Source organism: Ambystoma mexicanum, chromosome 12 (genome assembly GCF_040938575.1).
Source record: "Ambystoma mexicanum isolate Mex_15411 chromosome 12, UKY_AmexF1_1, whole genome shotgun sequence".
NCBI lineage: Eukaryota > Metazoa > Chordata > Amphibia > Caudata > Ambystomatidae > Ambystoma > Ambystoma mexicanum.
Window position 1 is genome coordinate 476,438,037 of NC_090936.1, and position 15,979 is coordinate 476,454,015.

General features: G+C 46.3%; 1 protein-coding gene across 1 annotated transcript in view; it reads right to left on the bottom strand.

Annotated features, from left to right (window-relative positions):
• Window positions 1-1,982: 1,982 nt before the first annotated feature.
• DENND11 (DENN domain containing 11) overlaps window positions 1,983-15,979 on the bottom strand; it is a 215,025-nt gene continuing 201,028 nt past the window's right edge. The window contains exon 9 of the mRNA XM_069628748.1: window positions 1,983-2,367. Within this exon, the coding sequence (XP_069484849.1) occupies window positions 2,172-2,367 (196 nt within the window). The 3' untranslated portion in view covers window positions 1,983-2,171. The remainder of the gene's footprint in view (window positions 2,368-15,979) is intronic.

The following is a 15,979-nucleotide window of genomic DNA, read 5'->3' on the forward strand; positions in this document are numbered from 1 at the left end:
CTCTCACCCAGTTGCTGGCAGTGTGATGCGACTTCCAGCTCCTATTTCCACAAGTGGTGGGGGTGTCCCCAAATTCAGGTGTTCTGGCGGGTGTTGATCGACCAGATCAGAGGAATTTGCTGGTTTGAGCTGGAAATTGACCCCCTAGTTTTGCTCTTAGGTAAGGAGGACTCCCATGGACATTATAAGTTAAATGCCATAAGCTCTAGGTTGACCACTCATTTGTTGATGGCGGCACGCCTAGTGATTGCAAAACACTGGAAATCACAAACGGACCCGGTATGAGCGAATGGTGGGCACGGATGTGGTATGTGACCGCTATGTCCGAAATTGTTGAGGCATTACGAGGGGAATTGTTGACATTTTTATCAGATTGGAGTCCGTTAATATCCGAGAATGATCATGATAAGTCCAACATTCATAACTGGCCGCACTATGCACTGTACTGGATATGTGGTATTTTTGGGTTTCTTTCAAATATGCTAAATTTGCTCAACAGTTCTTTCTTCAAAGTATTGCGCTATTGTAGCATGTATGTTCTCTCCTGTAATAGGTTAGCCTATGGGAGCTCTCGGAGTCCACTAGTTATGTATGGTCATCTGTTTTGGTACAATGCCAAATTTGTCACAATAACGTTTAAATGGCAAAAAAAAAAGAAAAGACCTGAAACTAGCAGTCACAGTTGCTAAATTTCAAACAATTCCAGAACTGCATACACTGGAAAAGAAGCTGCAAAGGAAAGGACAATCTGGATCACAAAAACACAATTTATGAGACAATGAAAATGTCCAAACCTTATGAAAAATTATGCCTTAAAATAGTAAGAAGTACCCAATGCTCAAATGGCGTATTGGTCACCAATAGGCGTGATCTCATGAGCACTCATCCATGAGCCCCACTTTGGCATCGAACAGATGAAAAGATATTCATAGGTGCTCTATGAACAATATGGGATAATTCATTAAATGGGAGATCGTATGCAAGATCCCTCCACTGGGGAATCTAGGACAACACAAAAGAAGAGGCTTGAAGAATCAAGAGATGCATGTTGATAAAAACATGCCCACAATTATAAGTGGGGTGTCCCATACAAAAACATGTATGTTGTGAACAAGAAATGACAGCGCAGTGAGCTGCGTGACCCTTGCTGTACTAGACAATACAAAGAACAGACAACCTCCTGCTGGAATGGTATGCCATGCAATACCCCCGAAGTGCAATTAAATCTACATTATTTTTTTTTGCTAACAAAGAATAATAAAGCTACTTTTGAAAGTGATGGTGAAGTATACCCAATAAGTAGCAATGAATCATCTAATATACCTCGAGCAAGGCGGATGTTACAGGCCACAAATGCTGCACCCCTACAAACGGTCCACATGACAGCAAGTGCCTGACTACTCAATACATGGTGCCACGCCAGAGTATCAGATTCCTGTGCGACATGGCAAGAAGAGAGCGGCAGCCCAAAGGAATGCACTGGTTAATGGGAGGAGTGTGTTGGGGCAGGCCCATAGTCCCATCAAAATAAATAAGTGTAATAAAATAAATAATTTAAAAACATATAGGCAGTGTGTAGGTCCTCGGACAGCTGGAAAATAAACGACAATGCTGTTTTAAACAATAAAAACCCTGCAGGGCAACAGTGGTAACATTCCCTTTTTTTCAGGATATTTTTAGGACTGCATAAGCCACAGTGGCAGTGTTTGCTAACTGTGCTGTCACCAACCATGAATACCTCCTCCAAAAAAAAGCAAAGTTAACTTCTTCAACGTCTTTCCTCTGCCCCATTCCATGACCACGAAGCAGGCACTCCTGCTATTGTAGCTTTGCAAATCTTGAAATCCCTGGTGAAGGTTATCCAAAATTCAGCATTCCAATGTGAGGGTACAGATTCATAAGGCTTTTTCCCCAGTAGTAACATATACATGAAAGCAAAAAAGAAAAGAAACACAAAAACAATCGCAGTCCAGAACGCTCCATAGGAAAATGTCTCACATTATTCTTTAGTCTCTGCCAAGTAAGGCATATTGAATGTGTCCTCTATTTCTGGCACTTATTCCATAAATGACCCTCAACGTGATTTGGTCCCTTAAGCTTGTGACACATTGATAGACCGGGAAGTCATTAAAAGGGGAATGCTGACTGCCATGGGGTCAAAGGGCAGTATCCTAATGGCAGCAAGGGTTATCAATCATAAGCATCACGTCAATGCCATAAAGCTCCAGTAGGTCCATAAGAAAGCCACGGTCTCCTTGAGGGTCCAGACCCATGCTCCTTGCATGATCAGCAGTTAGTGTCCTGTCCTGGCTTGACGAAACTTCCAGCAGGGTCTGGAAAATGCGATTATTTTGCTCCATGAAGAATCTTGTATGGCATAGAAGCAGATGGAAGAGATAACAGTAAGTGCAGAGAAAAAAATAGAAACAAGCAATTAGACATAGAAAATCATTCATTTAAGACCTTTGTACATCATACACCCAAAAAGACAAACTGGTGGCAAACCCCTCCCCATCTCTCTTGAAACTAGACCACTGATGTAGGCTAAAGTCTCTGTCACACTAAAAGATCATAAAACATGCCCACCAACATTGGTAGCTTCACTGTAGGAATGCTTGTTTGGCATGATCAAGCCACTTAAACACTCCACCCCCTCATGAATTCCAACATACCCATATCTCCTCCACTAACCATACAGTAGACTGAGTTTTAAGAAAATCTGCCCCCCGCCCATTTCTCACCATGAATGTAAACTATTTGTTTTAGTCCCTGCATGCATGCGCATACAGACACACACTGTGACGGTCCTTCAGATGGCGTCACTTTTCTCAAGGGGAAAGAACCCTTCTCATGATGCTAGGGTGGTGCAGTCGCTATCCAAATGTCCCCATAGGGGCAGTAAACTGCGGGAGGACCTCATGGGGAGGGACTCTGTTCCTGGGGAGAGGGATGCTAGTTGGAGATGTGTCCTCTAATTCCCATCGCCATAAACTAGTGGCAGGGGCTTGATCTCTATTATTTGGAGTTACATCCGAAACTATGTGTTATTGTATAAACTCCAATACTCTTAAGATGACAAAGACTAAGATGAGAAAAAACTTGAAAATGAAACAATAAAATGAGAAAGCTGCGCGTTCAGCTGTAGCTAATCGAACTGACTTTACGTTAGGGCCGCCCCTGCTATATGAGGCCATAAGAAACAAATAACGGAAAGCGAGAGGAAGAAAGAGAAGGAGAGTTACAGTCAGAGAGAGCGGCGGCGCCCGAGCCAGATGATTGAAGGCTCGAGCCATTGAGAGAAGGACGCAGCAGTGGAGAGACTCGGAAGGAGAGTCCAAGTGTACCACAAAAAGAAGAAACCCTGCTTAGAGGGAATGGTGCAGGAGAATGCACAAAGATTTCTGAAGCACAGCCCAGGCATGGACCTTTTGAGAATTTTTGAGAGAAACCGAAGTTGGTGTTCTGCACGGAGGCAGAACGCCAAAAGTTATTTGAACAAAGCTTGGTGGCCGACAGGCATGTACACAGTCAAAACAGAAACAGAATGACATTTAGCCCTGGCCTAACAACCTTTTATCATCGGTGAGACAATGGGAAAGCACCTTGTCATTTTTTCCAGCAGTCGGCCTATCGAAGGAGGAGAGAGTGCACAGTGGTGGCTTGACATGTACTGGGTGGACCGGGAAGTCCAATAACTTCGCTGAAACCACTACCCCAGACCTGCTACAAAAAAAACGCAGCAAGCTGGGGTGCATGCAGAATCTTGGCGGCGTTTCGATACATAAGAGAAAGACTGTCACGTTGGTCACCAGTCCAGGTGAAACTTATCTCTCACGTTCCTGGCAGGACCGGTGAAGTTTTCCCTACTCATCAGTGAGCAAAAAATCTTATTTTGGTTTTCTTGATTCAATCATATTTTCTAACCACTAAAGGAATACATTGAACTTACAATTGAACGAATCATGATCCTTTTTGGTATAAACGCAACTTAGGGCTTGCTAATTGGTTACAAGTTACTCAAAGTCCTGACCAGTCTCAGGAGACAGTCCCAGTTAGCATCTAACTAGAAGTCTATACATATACAAACTGGACAGCGCCAGCGCTGTTTAAGACTGGTAAACCTCTCAAAAGTGCCGGCTAGCGAGAATAGTATTTATGCTCTCCTTTCAGGGGGCAAACTTCGGCACGTGCAACATCCTAAAAAACACTGAAGCCAAGAGAAGCTCTTTTTGCACATGCCCTAATATTCTACACACTGAACCCAGAAATTCAGACCACTGAAAAGTCTTTTGAGGAACACTTCTATACTGCTATTGGACGATACCAGACTGCCAAGAGTCAATGTTACTGGGTCTACAGTCCCCGGCACAACTAAAGAAGAACTATTTGCCCTTTGTTCAGGTTTGGCTGTCTGTATCCAATATGTTATTATTTGGACTGAACAGTAAAGAGAATAAGCAAGTCGTGAACCACTTAGATGCACATATCCCTGGGCATTTCCACAAGAGTGTGATTACGATAAGTCAAAAGGAACGTAGGGAAGATCTTCCTCGTCTCAATGAGGACCCGCCAAGATAAATAAGAGAAGTAGACTGCTTGGAATTAGTCGTGGTAAAATCTAGACCGAACTTTGGGAGAATCAGCAAGGAGGAGGGAGTCATTCTCCTAGCCCCTTGGAAATCCTATAGAATTTTGTGAGCCAACATTTTGTTTGAGCTTTTATGAACTATCAGTTTGTCAAAAGACTTTGCATCCGGGGGAAGGGGTCATTCTACTGGATTGGAAGAAGACTGTGTTCTTTCTGCACTCTGATTATTGTAGCGATAGGAATAGAGTAGGGGCCCTGACCAAGACTGTCTTTTTGTTCGACTCCCCCGGACTTCCTGGCACATGCCCGAGTTTCTTTAGTTTAGGTAGGGAAACCGCGTTAGAGCTAGATAGGTTATAATGTTGCAATAAAAGTTTATAGCAATCGATATGGCACCACTTGGTCAGTCTCATCATTCACTGTCGCCACAACACACAAACACACATTGAAGACTGCATTCATATGCAGTATTTTCTTTGCACATAGTAGAGACTACATTAATCCGTTTCCATTCTCCTAAACTTCACAGACCTAGGCAAGTCACACAAATGTTGCAGGAAATGCTGCACTCAATTCTCAGAAATCCAACAACCACTTCATCACAGGTAATAAGAACAAGTTACTCACCATAGCCCGGTTTCCACCATATGTGTGAGAAACAGTCCCCTACGGGGATAGGGCCAGAGAGTGATGCAGAGCAACATTACATTGAAAAATAAAATATAGTTCCGAGCACCTGCATGCACGAAACTCACACAGATTCTCCCTCATGCATGCACCTGGGCCCACCTGCCAGTCTTTTAAATCCTCCTCAATGTCTTACATGATTGTTTTATGGGGGGGCGGAGGGCAGGACGTATTGGGTTAAAGGGACTATGAACTAGGAGTACAGTACCCAGAATTGGAACTACTTTATTCATCCTCCTACACCCCAACCCCATTCCTTTGCAAGATCCCTAAGCACACTCTGTTCTGAATTGAAGGCAGAAGACAATGAAGAAAGCAGACTAAACCCTACACTAAAATGTTGTGTAGCACTGCTTGCCCAAACTGGGCGTCTGCCTGGAACCAACATCGATCAAGTAGTGTGTGCAAAAGGTAGATAGGTTAGCACATGTAGTTGTTTTGCAGATGTGCAATGGAGTTCCTGGCATGGAGCTGCCATTTGTAACAAATAGTGAGGAAAGGATTGGATGTATATCATCCTCTCTAAACAAAATGTCAGTGCCCTGATGAGATCCAAGATATGTAGGCACTTTACTGACTCTGTGTCTGAGTTGGGGTAGAAAGAACATGGGCAGGTTTATCCCCAGATTGATGTCAAAATCTGTAATGACAGTCGGGAAAGGTTTGGATCTCTTTTATTCTACCTGCTGTTATGATATCTACTCTAAGGGTGCAAAAGTAAGAAACTTGACACAAGTTGGGTGGAAATGATTATTATAGATTTATTTGTCTCAAAGAAAGCAAAAGGGGTTGGGGAAAGCCCCAACTGTACCCAGGGGGTTGCCCTGCCTCAACAAAAGAACACTATTGAACCAGTCAGAATGTCCGTCAAACAAAACATTTCCACCGTCCTGTGTCTTAAACCTATTTCTGTCCCTTACACTTTCTATCTAAACCAAAGGAAAATAGGTGTCTTCTTAATTCCAGAAGGAGACCTCTCCCATTCTGGATGCTGACACCAAAGCACAATTCTTCTGCAAAAGAATGTATAGGTTCAATGTTCACTGTTGATCCAACTTACAGATAACCCAGTTCCCCCTCCTCCTGGAGGGAACCTCTTTACGGTTTCTGGTTCCACTTGTTCACAACATTGTTCATATATTCTGCCAACCTAAAGATAACCCAGTTCCCTGTTCTCCTGGAGGAAACCTCTTCCTGGGTTCTACTTGTTTTCCCAATAACATTCTTTGTCAAATCATCTAGGGAATTCCTCTCCCCCAGTTCGCAGCACAAACACATTGATCTTTCCCAGTCCCTGGTTGGGTCTGGTTCACTAACTTGCCAGACCTAACCGTACACTTTCCAACAGTGTATCAAGTCTGGTTTACTCGCCTGTCAGACATGATTTCCACAACCTTCAACTTCAGAGATCCTAGTGTTTTGGGCTTCAGCCTGCTGACTATAATTCTTCCTGTATTCAGGTGAGTCCTTGACCCTTATATATTCCACTGGTGGATTTTGTCCATTTTCATCTGGGTCCCATACCCTGTTTCTTTGACTTGTGAGATCCTTGTCACTTCGTTATCTAGTGTCCACTTGGAACAACCTGGTATACTCCCCTGCCAGGTATTGTCCCCTCTAGGTGTACTCTCAATGTTTGTATCTGTCGGTTTGCCTCATTTGATATTTCCTTGTGTCCCTCGGGACGTGTTCATCATGCTTCTCACAATTATATTGTATAGTCCCTCTCACCACTTGTGCTCTTCAGGATGTTTTTATTGAATTTATAAAGTGTGTGCCTATTTGACCGTTTCCCTCTTCATCCCCTTGTAATCTTCGGGGTATTTTCATAAAGTTTGCAAAGTTTGTATTCTCTCACCCCCGTTGTGCTCTTCGGGATGTTCTTATTGGATTTATAATGCCCGTATTATATTATATATTTTCTTTCTCAACCCCCTGGGCTTTCTGGTATGTTTTCATGAGCTCCTTCAGCCCCCTTGACCGACCCGGCCCTTTACTTACCTTTGTGCACTCTCGTGGCAGCCTCCGGTCTCTTCTGGGGTTGGAGCGCTGCTTTGCTCCTGCCATGCTCACTGTCCTTCTCTGCGCAGTTCCGGCTTCTCCCTCTCGCCGGCAGCTGCCTCGGTCGCTCTTCTCGGGTGGTCTTCGCTGCATATGCTTCCTGTACCTCTGCCACCGATCAGGTCTGCCTCGTTCACACCTCCCAGGTACCTGTAGCAGTCTGTGTCCCGGCCTCCAATGTTCGGGTTCCTCAGAACGGGACCAGGTGTCTCCTTTCCTGCTCATCTAGGGCTGGTGTCACGACCCCCATCCAGAAGACCCCCTGGCAAGCCCATGGGCCAGGAAGGGTCTCCACTAAAACCAGGCATCCTTGGCCTAGGCTTTCTTGAGGCCAGTCCTGGCGCCTTTGGCGCCAGGCTCATACTTGATAAAGGACTTCTATTGGGAACTACTTTATTTCAGTGTCAATCAACATGGAGGCATCCACATAGCTTGGCTCCTTGGAACCAAGCTATGCGGTATAGTATTTTTGGGTGTGGTACCATAGGAACTATTTTACCTGGACTACTTTCTTGAAGCTATTTCAACCACACCCGGCTGGGATAACACGCTTCGCGTTACTTTGCAATTGTGCAACGTGACGCTCACCGTGTTCAGCTGCACCCGCGAACCTCGGAAGAACAGCATCTGTAAAGGAGAAAAAGGACATCGTTAGCAGCAGCAGCTTACCTGTAATTTCATCGTTAGCTGTCCACGGCTCTTGAGATCAGCATCCTGGAACCAGTGCTCCTCCCGAACCGACGGATCTGCAAAAAAGGAAGAAACAAGGCATTAAACATTTTTACAATTTAATGAACGGTGCCGAAAAGCTTACCTCGCAAGCCGCTCCTTGACCAGCATCGCCTCAGGAATTCCCTGCACCGGGTGAGCACCGCGACATGTGGGAAGACAAGACAACAGGTTAGCAAGAGGCAAGGCATCATAGCGCTGCGCTTAGCGCCTACTCCCCGCATCAAGGCGCTCTACAAACACTATTACTTACCGGCAAGACCCAATTCAGTCTATGCCACATATTGGACTTCCGCGCACCTAAGGAAGAGAAAAGACATTAGTTAAACCAAAAAGGCATGCAAGGACAATAATATAGCACAGCAATAAGACTTACCTGAAAAACTCAAAGCGGGCCGGCATCAGTGAAGTAACTCGATCACAAACGCCCACCAAGCACAACGCGCCCCTGACAAGAAGGCAGGACGGAGAACACACCTGCATTAAAAACAAGGTGAGGAGAGGTCCAGTGAGGCCGCGGGTATACAGAGTGGTGGGGGACTGTTTACCCCAGTTGCCCAGTCTTGAACATTGCCCACCTGTATTCCAGGCAGAACCCTCCCGGTCACACCTGGGAACCGCAGAGAAGGAGACCTGAGTCCAAACTGCTGGGTGGCCTCCCCATGGAACCAGGTGAGCGTAACAGAACGCGAAGACTGCCAAACCAATCCACCTCAGCGCCATGGAGACCTCGGAATTAGACCAATTGGCCCAATTAATAGGAGAACTGCGCGCCGAGGTTCATTCTGCCCGACAGGAGACTAACGCTCTCCGAAAAGATTTAATAGTGACTAAGGAGCGCACCGAAGACATTAGCAGACAATACTTGCAATCACAAGCAGGACAGACACCTCTGCCTGGAAGCAACCCAACGATGCAGAATTCTACCCTGCCATCCACTTCCTCTCCTCCGGTACAAATTATGCTACCAGGAACAGTTGCTTTGGCACCGCCGAAGCGGTTTACAGGTGATCCACAGAAATACGCAGCTTTCATGAATCAGTTTCGCCTTCACTTTCTTTGCAGGCAGAAGCATTCCCAAACGACCAAGCTCCGGTAGCCTTTGTTTTATCATACCTGAGCGGTAGCGCAGCAGATTGGTCTGTACCATTGGTGACCCATGATGATCCTTTATTACATGACTTTGGGGGATTTCAGAGGGAAATGGAGAAACCTTTTGCTCGGCATACCCGAGAGCAAGCAGTGGACAATGAACTCCTTTCCCTCAGACAGGGGAATCAGGACTTGTTAACGTACATTGCTACTTTCAACAGATTGGTTGCCGAAGCTAGGTGGCCTGAAAACAGAAGAACCACATTGTTTCATCGGGGATTATGAGGTGAATTAAAAGACGTTCTAGCTCAAGTAGTTGATCCTCCTCGAGACTGTTCTGAGTTCATAAATCTGGTCGTACAACTAGACCACCGGTTGCAAGACCGAAAAGCAGATCATTCCAAAATGGATCCTCGGGCTGCGTATGGTCGGTCTAGAGACAATGTAACCGGAGCACAAGAAAGCACTGTAATTGGGGGGGTGCGACCTCCATTAACAAAACGAGAGTGAGATAAAAGAAGGCAACAACAGTTATGTCTGTATTGCAGAAAACCTGGGTTTTTCTTGAAGGTCTGCCCGGTGAAACCTCCAAGGAAGATCGTCGGCCACGGAAAAAGATGAAGAGAAAGAATCTAAATCGGAAAACTACCCAGCTCTGCAAACGTAGAGGTCAGTTTGTCGAGTGAGAGGAAAGAGCCACCGGCCTCACACTTTGCAATACCAGTGATCTTAATCAATAACCAACGGTCGTCAAGAATGCATGCCGTTGAGGCATACATCGACAGCAGAGCAGTCAGGAATTATATAGATCAAGACCTGGCAGCAGAAATGGGGCTTTCCTTATGTTCTAAGACGACTACATACAAGGTGACTACGGAATATGGGACAGAAATCGCTTCCGGACCTGTATCCCAATGCACAGCCGAGATAACCTTGCTGTGCCAGGACGGGCATCAGGAACTCATTTTGTTCGATCTCATCAAGGCACTTCAATTCCGGCTTATACTAGGGATGCCATGGTTAGTCGCTCACAACCCTTTGATCGACTGGCGGGCCAGGAAATTAACCTTCCCCAGTCACTGCTCTCCAGCTGTCATGATCTCTGCTTCCAAAAGGTCAGGGTTTTCCCAACTCCCTTGGAAGCAGATCCATAACCCAGGTTCCGAGTGCCAACCAGTCCCAATTGGGACCTTTTGGACCCAGTCCTGGCGCCAGTGGCACCAGGCTCATAAATATGCCCAGTCCCAGCGCTGGAAGCGCCGGGCTCATAATGCTTGGGTGGACTTACCTTCAGCAGACCATGCTGCTTACTTGCCTGCCAGTTGAGCCTCTGATCCTCTTCTGTTTGGAACTACTTTTCCTGTTGGGTGGGGCTGGAGCCACTCCCTAGATTCAGAACACTGGAACTCTTCTGGAAGGCAGGAACTCTTTTCTTACCAGGAACTCTTTTCTTACTTAGGCGTGGCTGTGGAAGGAGACACCTAAGCACTACAGGAGGCTATTTAAACCACACCCGGTGGATGAATCTTGCTTTGCGTTATTCTGCAACCTCTGCAGCAGAACGCTCATCGGGTCTTCTGCATCCGGTCCAGGGCCTAAGGAAAAACGCTTACCATCCTGAATCCAGTCTTCAGCAACACCTATAAAGACAAGAAAGAACAGGTTAGCATTCCGGCATCCGAAAGGCAAAGGCTTACCATCCTGAATCCAGTCTTCAGCAACACCTATAAAGACAAGAAAGAACAGGTTAGCATTCCGGCATCTGAAAGGCAAAGGCTTACCTACTCTTCGTGCGCTCCGGAGGTCTTCACACTGCATTCCGGCATCTGAAAGACAAAACAAGGTGCGTTTAAAGACATTGGGGAACTTTAATACTCACGTGCCATTACTCCTTTCCACATCTAATCCAGTGGGTATTCCGGCACCCTGCAGCCGCTCCGAACTCGTACCTGCAAAATAAAAAGACAGTTAGAGCGCATAGTGAAGCAGGCAACAAGCGCTTACTTACGTGCTTCCAGGCGCTTCTATTCATCACACGGGCTCCATCTTCAACTCACTTCAGCCCGTCATCCGCCATCGCCGGAACCCTGCAAAACAAGAGACATCATTACTAAAGACTTTAAAGACATTTGAATGACTCGAAACTTACCGTTCGTGCAGTAAACGACCGACAGCAGTCCTCTGAAGTCAAGAGGCCTGCGCTACCTATCCAGTGAAGAACTGGATACAGCACCCTGCCCCGAGGCAGATGGAGAGCTCGGCATTCACTTACCTAAGGTGAGAGCGTTAACCTTTGGGGGTCTACAGGAGAGGAGAAGAGGAAAGAGATAGGGACACCCCAATAACCCCAGTTCATTAACCCCATATTTTCTATCTGCAGACATCTTACTCTACACGTCAGGCATACAGTGCACAGAGGTCCAGCCCAAAGAGCCAACCAGGTGCTACACATCACCTTTGAAGATACGGTAGTCGCCCAGTCAAGACCGGCGCCTCTGCGAGAATCAGGTGAGCGTTACACCAGCCTGTTATTATCAAGAACAGAAACCAGCTTTCAATATTTCTGCTACTCCCGGAGCAACATCAACAGCCCTGGGTGTAACTAATACCTTGGCAGAGGAATACCGCAATTTCCAGGATCTATTTCAGAAGGACCAAGCAAACATCCTGCCGCCGCACAGGTTATGACTGTCAAATCGACCTTGTTCCTGGTGCTCAAGTCCCTTGTGGTAGAATCTATGCTCTTACGAAACCTGAAAATCTTCATCTAAAGTCTTACTTAGACCAATACCTGAAGTCCTCTGCAACCAGTCCTTTGTTCTTCGTGCCGAAAAAAGAAGGGGACTTAAGGACCTGTATTGACTACCGCGCATTAAACCAGATCACTGTAAAGAACTGTTATCCCTTGCCACTTATCCCGGAAATGCTGGACCAGATCAAAGATGCTCAGATTTACACCAAATTGGATCTTCGGGGAGAGTACCACCTGGTCCGGGTCAGAAGCAGAGACGAATGAAAAACTGCTTTCCGTACCAAATATGGTTTATTCGAATATCAAGTCATGTCCTTTGGGTTGTGCAATGCTCCAGCAGCATTCCAATATTTCATGAATGAAGTCTTGAGAGAGTTAATTGATGTCTGCGCCCTAGTGTACATAGATGATATCCTAGTGTACTTAACCTCAAAACAGGATAATTTCAAGCACGTCCGTTCAGTCCTCGCCAAGCTCCGTGAACATCGTTTATATGCAAAGCTTGAAAAGTGTTTTTCATGTAACCGAAGTAGAGTTTCTAGTCTTTATCCTTACTCCCGGAGGCATCAGGATGGACCTGCACAAAGTTGACGCCGTTCTGAAGTGGCCATCACCAACGTCAGTAAAAGGAGTGCAAAGTATGTTGGACTTTGCAAACTTCTATCGCCGGTTCATACCAGACTTCTCCCAAGTTGTACACCCAATCACCGTAATACTACGAAAAAATAACAAAAAATTTGCCTGGACCGAAGAAGCAGAAAAAGCTTTTCAGGAACTTAAGAAAAGGTTCACCTCAGCGCCAATCCTGCAACATCCACGTCCAGATCTTCCTTATATCGTGGAAACGGACGCTTCCAGTATAGCAATGGGAGCTGTCCTCTCACAAAGAGATCCCGACACCAGCCAGCTACATCCAGTGGCCTTCTAGTTGAAGAAGTTCTCACCTCCAGAAGTAAATTACGCCATTAAGGACAAAACTCTTGGTAATCAAATCCGCCTTTAAAGCTTGGCGACACTACCTTCTGGGGGCCAGATACACCATTACAGTTATCACAGACCACCGAAATCTGCAATATCTTAAAACAGCTAAAGCCCAATCTTCACGCCAGTTGCAGTGTGCTCTTTTCTTTGCCGAATATGATTATGTCATTACATTTCGACCAGGGGTCAAGAATGGAAAAGCTGACGCACTCTCTCGTACTGGCACTGATGACAGTTTATACGGCCCCAGACCCAGTCCCCATCATACCCGAAGACAAACTCTTAGGCCTCACTACGGCCTTAGCCCAAATGGAACTGGGAAAAGAAATTCAACAAACCATGAATCTGGATGCCCTCCTTGCATGGGAAGCACAGGGGGAACAATATTGCATCAATGATCACTTACCCTTTTTTAAGGGTCGTCTGTACATACCCACCAAGGACTTACAGCAACAAATCATTTCAGGTTATAACTATTCTTTGATCGAAGGACACCCTGGAATTACCAAGACCTTAGGCAAGGTAAAACAGAACTTCTGGTGGCCTACCTGGCGTAGAGAGGTCATCCAATACATTCAGTCTTGTGAAATCTGCGCACAAAACAAGTCGCAAAAACAAAAACCATCTGGCCTTCTAAAACCTTTGGACATTCCTCCTGCACCATGGCACACTCTTTCCCTCGACTTCATCACTGACCTACCTTCCAGTCAAGGGTTTAACACCATTCTTTTAGTCGTAGACCTATTCTCAAAGATGGCACACTTTATTCCACTCAAAGGCCTCCCTGACGCATCCACTCTAGCCAAGGTATCTCTGGACGGTATTGTTAATCTACATGGCTTCCCATCAGTCCTGATCTCCGATCGAGGTAGCCAGTTCGTCTCTAACTTTTGGAGAAATTGTTGTGCAATGGCGCAAATTGACATCCGGCTATCCACTAGCCATCACCCCCAAACGGATGGTCAGACCGAGAGAACCAACCAGACCCTTGAGCAATACCTACGATGCATGTTGCACCATGAATTAAGAGACTGGAAGGATTTACTATGGATAGCCGAGTATGCATATAACAACTCCTTGCATTCCAGTACCGGACAAACAACCTTTTACACCCTATATGGTAGATACCCACGTACCTCCGAACTGGATCTCCCAACCAGCTTGGAAATGCCAGCAGTAAAAACCCTTCACACCAACATCACTCAGGCTTTCAAAAAGGCCAAAGAACATCTAATTCGCGCCAAAGACAAGCAAAAACAATTTGCTGACCAACACAGGAAAAAGGCCCCAGACTATCAAGTAGGGGACAAGGTTTGGCTGGCTGCCATGTTTATACCCATCAAAGGAACCTGAAACTTTCAACCCAGGTACTTAGGACCCTACACCATCAAGGCGATTATTAATCCAGTGACCGTCAAATTAGATTTGCCATCCAATCTACACATCCACCCGGTATTTCATGTGTCCCTTTTAAAACCAATGCAGCCTGGTACACGGATTGGAACACCACCAAAATCCATTCTTGTTGACGGAGAACCAGAATTCGAAGTTAAAGGCATACTGTACTCTAAGTATTCAAGGGGGAAGCTATACTATCTAATTGATTGGAAAGGATTTGGACCCCAAGATAGATCCTGGGAACCCTGTGAAAACGTTCATGCGCCACGTCTGATCAAAAACTATCATTGAAACTTCTCAACTAAACCTGGGCCGGACAGGAGGAACACCTTGAGAGGGGCCATGGGGGCAGGGGGGAGGAGGGCTGTCACAACCCCCAACCAGAAGACCCCCTGGCAAGCCCATGGGCCAGGAAGGGTCTCCACTAAAACCAGGCATCCTTGGCCTAAGCCTTCTTGAGGCCAGTCCTGGCGCCTTTGGCGCCAGGCTCATACTTGATAAAGGACTTGTATTGGGAACTACTTTATTTCAGTGTCAATCAACATGGAGGCATCCACATAGCTTGGCTCCTTGGAACCAAGCTATGCGGTATAGTATGTTTGGGTGTGGTACCATAGGAACTGTTTTACCTGGACTACTTTCTTGAAGCTATTTAAACCACACCCGACTGGGATAACCCGCTTCGCATTACTTTGGAATTCTGCAACGTGACGCTCACCGTGTTCAGTTGCACCCGCGACCCTCGGAAGAACAGCATCCGTAAAGGAGAAAAAGGACATCGTTAGCAGCAGCAGCTTACCTGTAATTTCATCGTTAGCTGTCCACAGCTCTTGAGATCAGCATCCTGGAACCAGCGCTCCTCCCGAACCGACGGATCTGCAAAAAAGGAAGAAACAAGGCATTGTTTCTTCAATGAGCTGCATGGCAGGGCTGCTCATTGCCCTGCAGCTCATATACATTTTTACAATTTAATGAACGGTGCCAAAAAGCTTACCTCGCAAGCCGCTCCTCGACCAGCATCGCCTCAGGAATTCCGTGCACCGGGTGAGCACCGCGACCTGTGGGAAGACAAGACAACAGGTTAGCAAGAGGCAAGGCATCATAGCGCTGCGCTTAGCACCTACTCGCCGCATCAAGGCACTCTACAAACGCCATTACTTACCGGCGAGACCCAATTCAGTCTATGCCACATATTGGACTTCCGCGCACCTAAAGAAGAGAAAAAACATTAGTTAAACCAAAAAGGCATGCAGGGAAAATGATATAGCACAGCAATAAGACCTACCTGAAAGACTCAAAGTGGGCCGGCATCAGTGAAGTAACTCGATCGCAAACGCCCACCAAGCACAACGCGCCCCTGCCAAGAAGGCAGGACGGAGAACTCACCTGCATTAAAAACAAGGTGAGGAGAGGTCCAGTGAGGCCAGGGGTATACAGGGTGGTGGGGGACTGTTCACCTCAGTTGCCCAGTCTTGAACATTGCCCACCTGTATTCCAGGCAGAACCCTCCCGCTGGTCACACCTGGGAACTGCAGAGAAGGATAGCTGAGTCCCAACTGCTGGGTGGCGTCCCCGTGGAACCAGGTGAGCGTAACAGCTGGTTGCTCGACAACCAAGTAAGTCCTTCTTCCCATTTTATCATTAGCTTTGCCTTTGGGCAACTGCACCACATTTGTTGGTTCCGCAGTGGT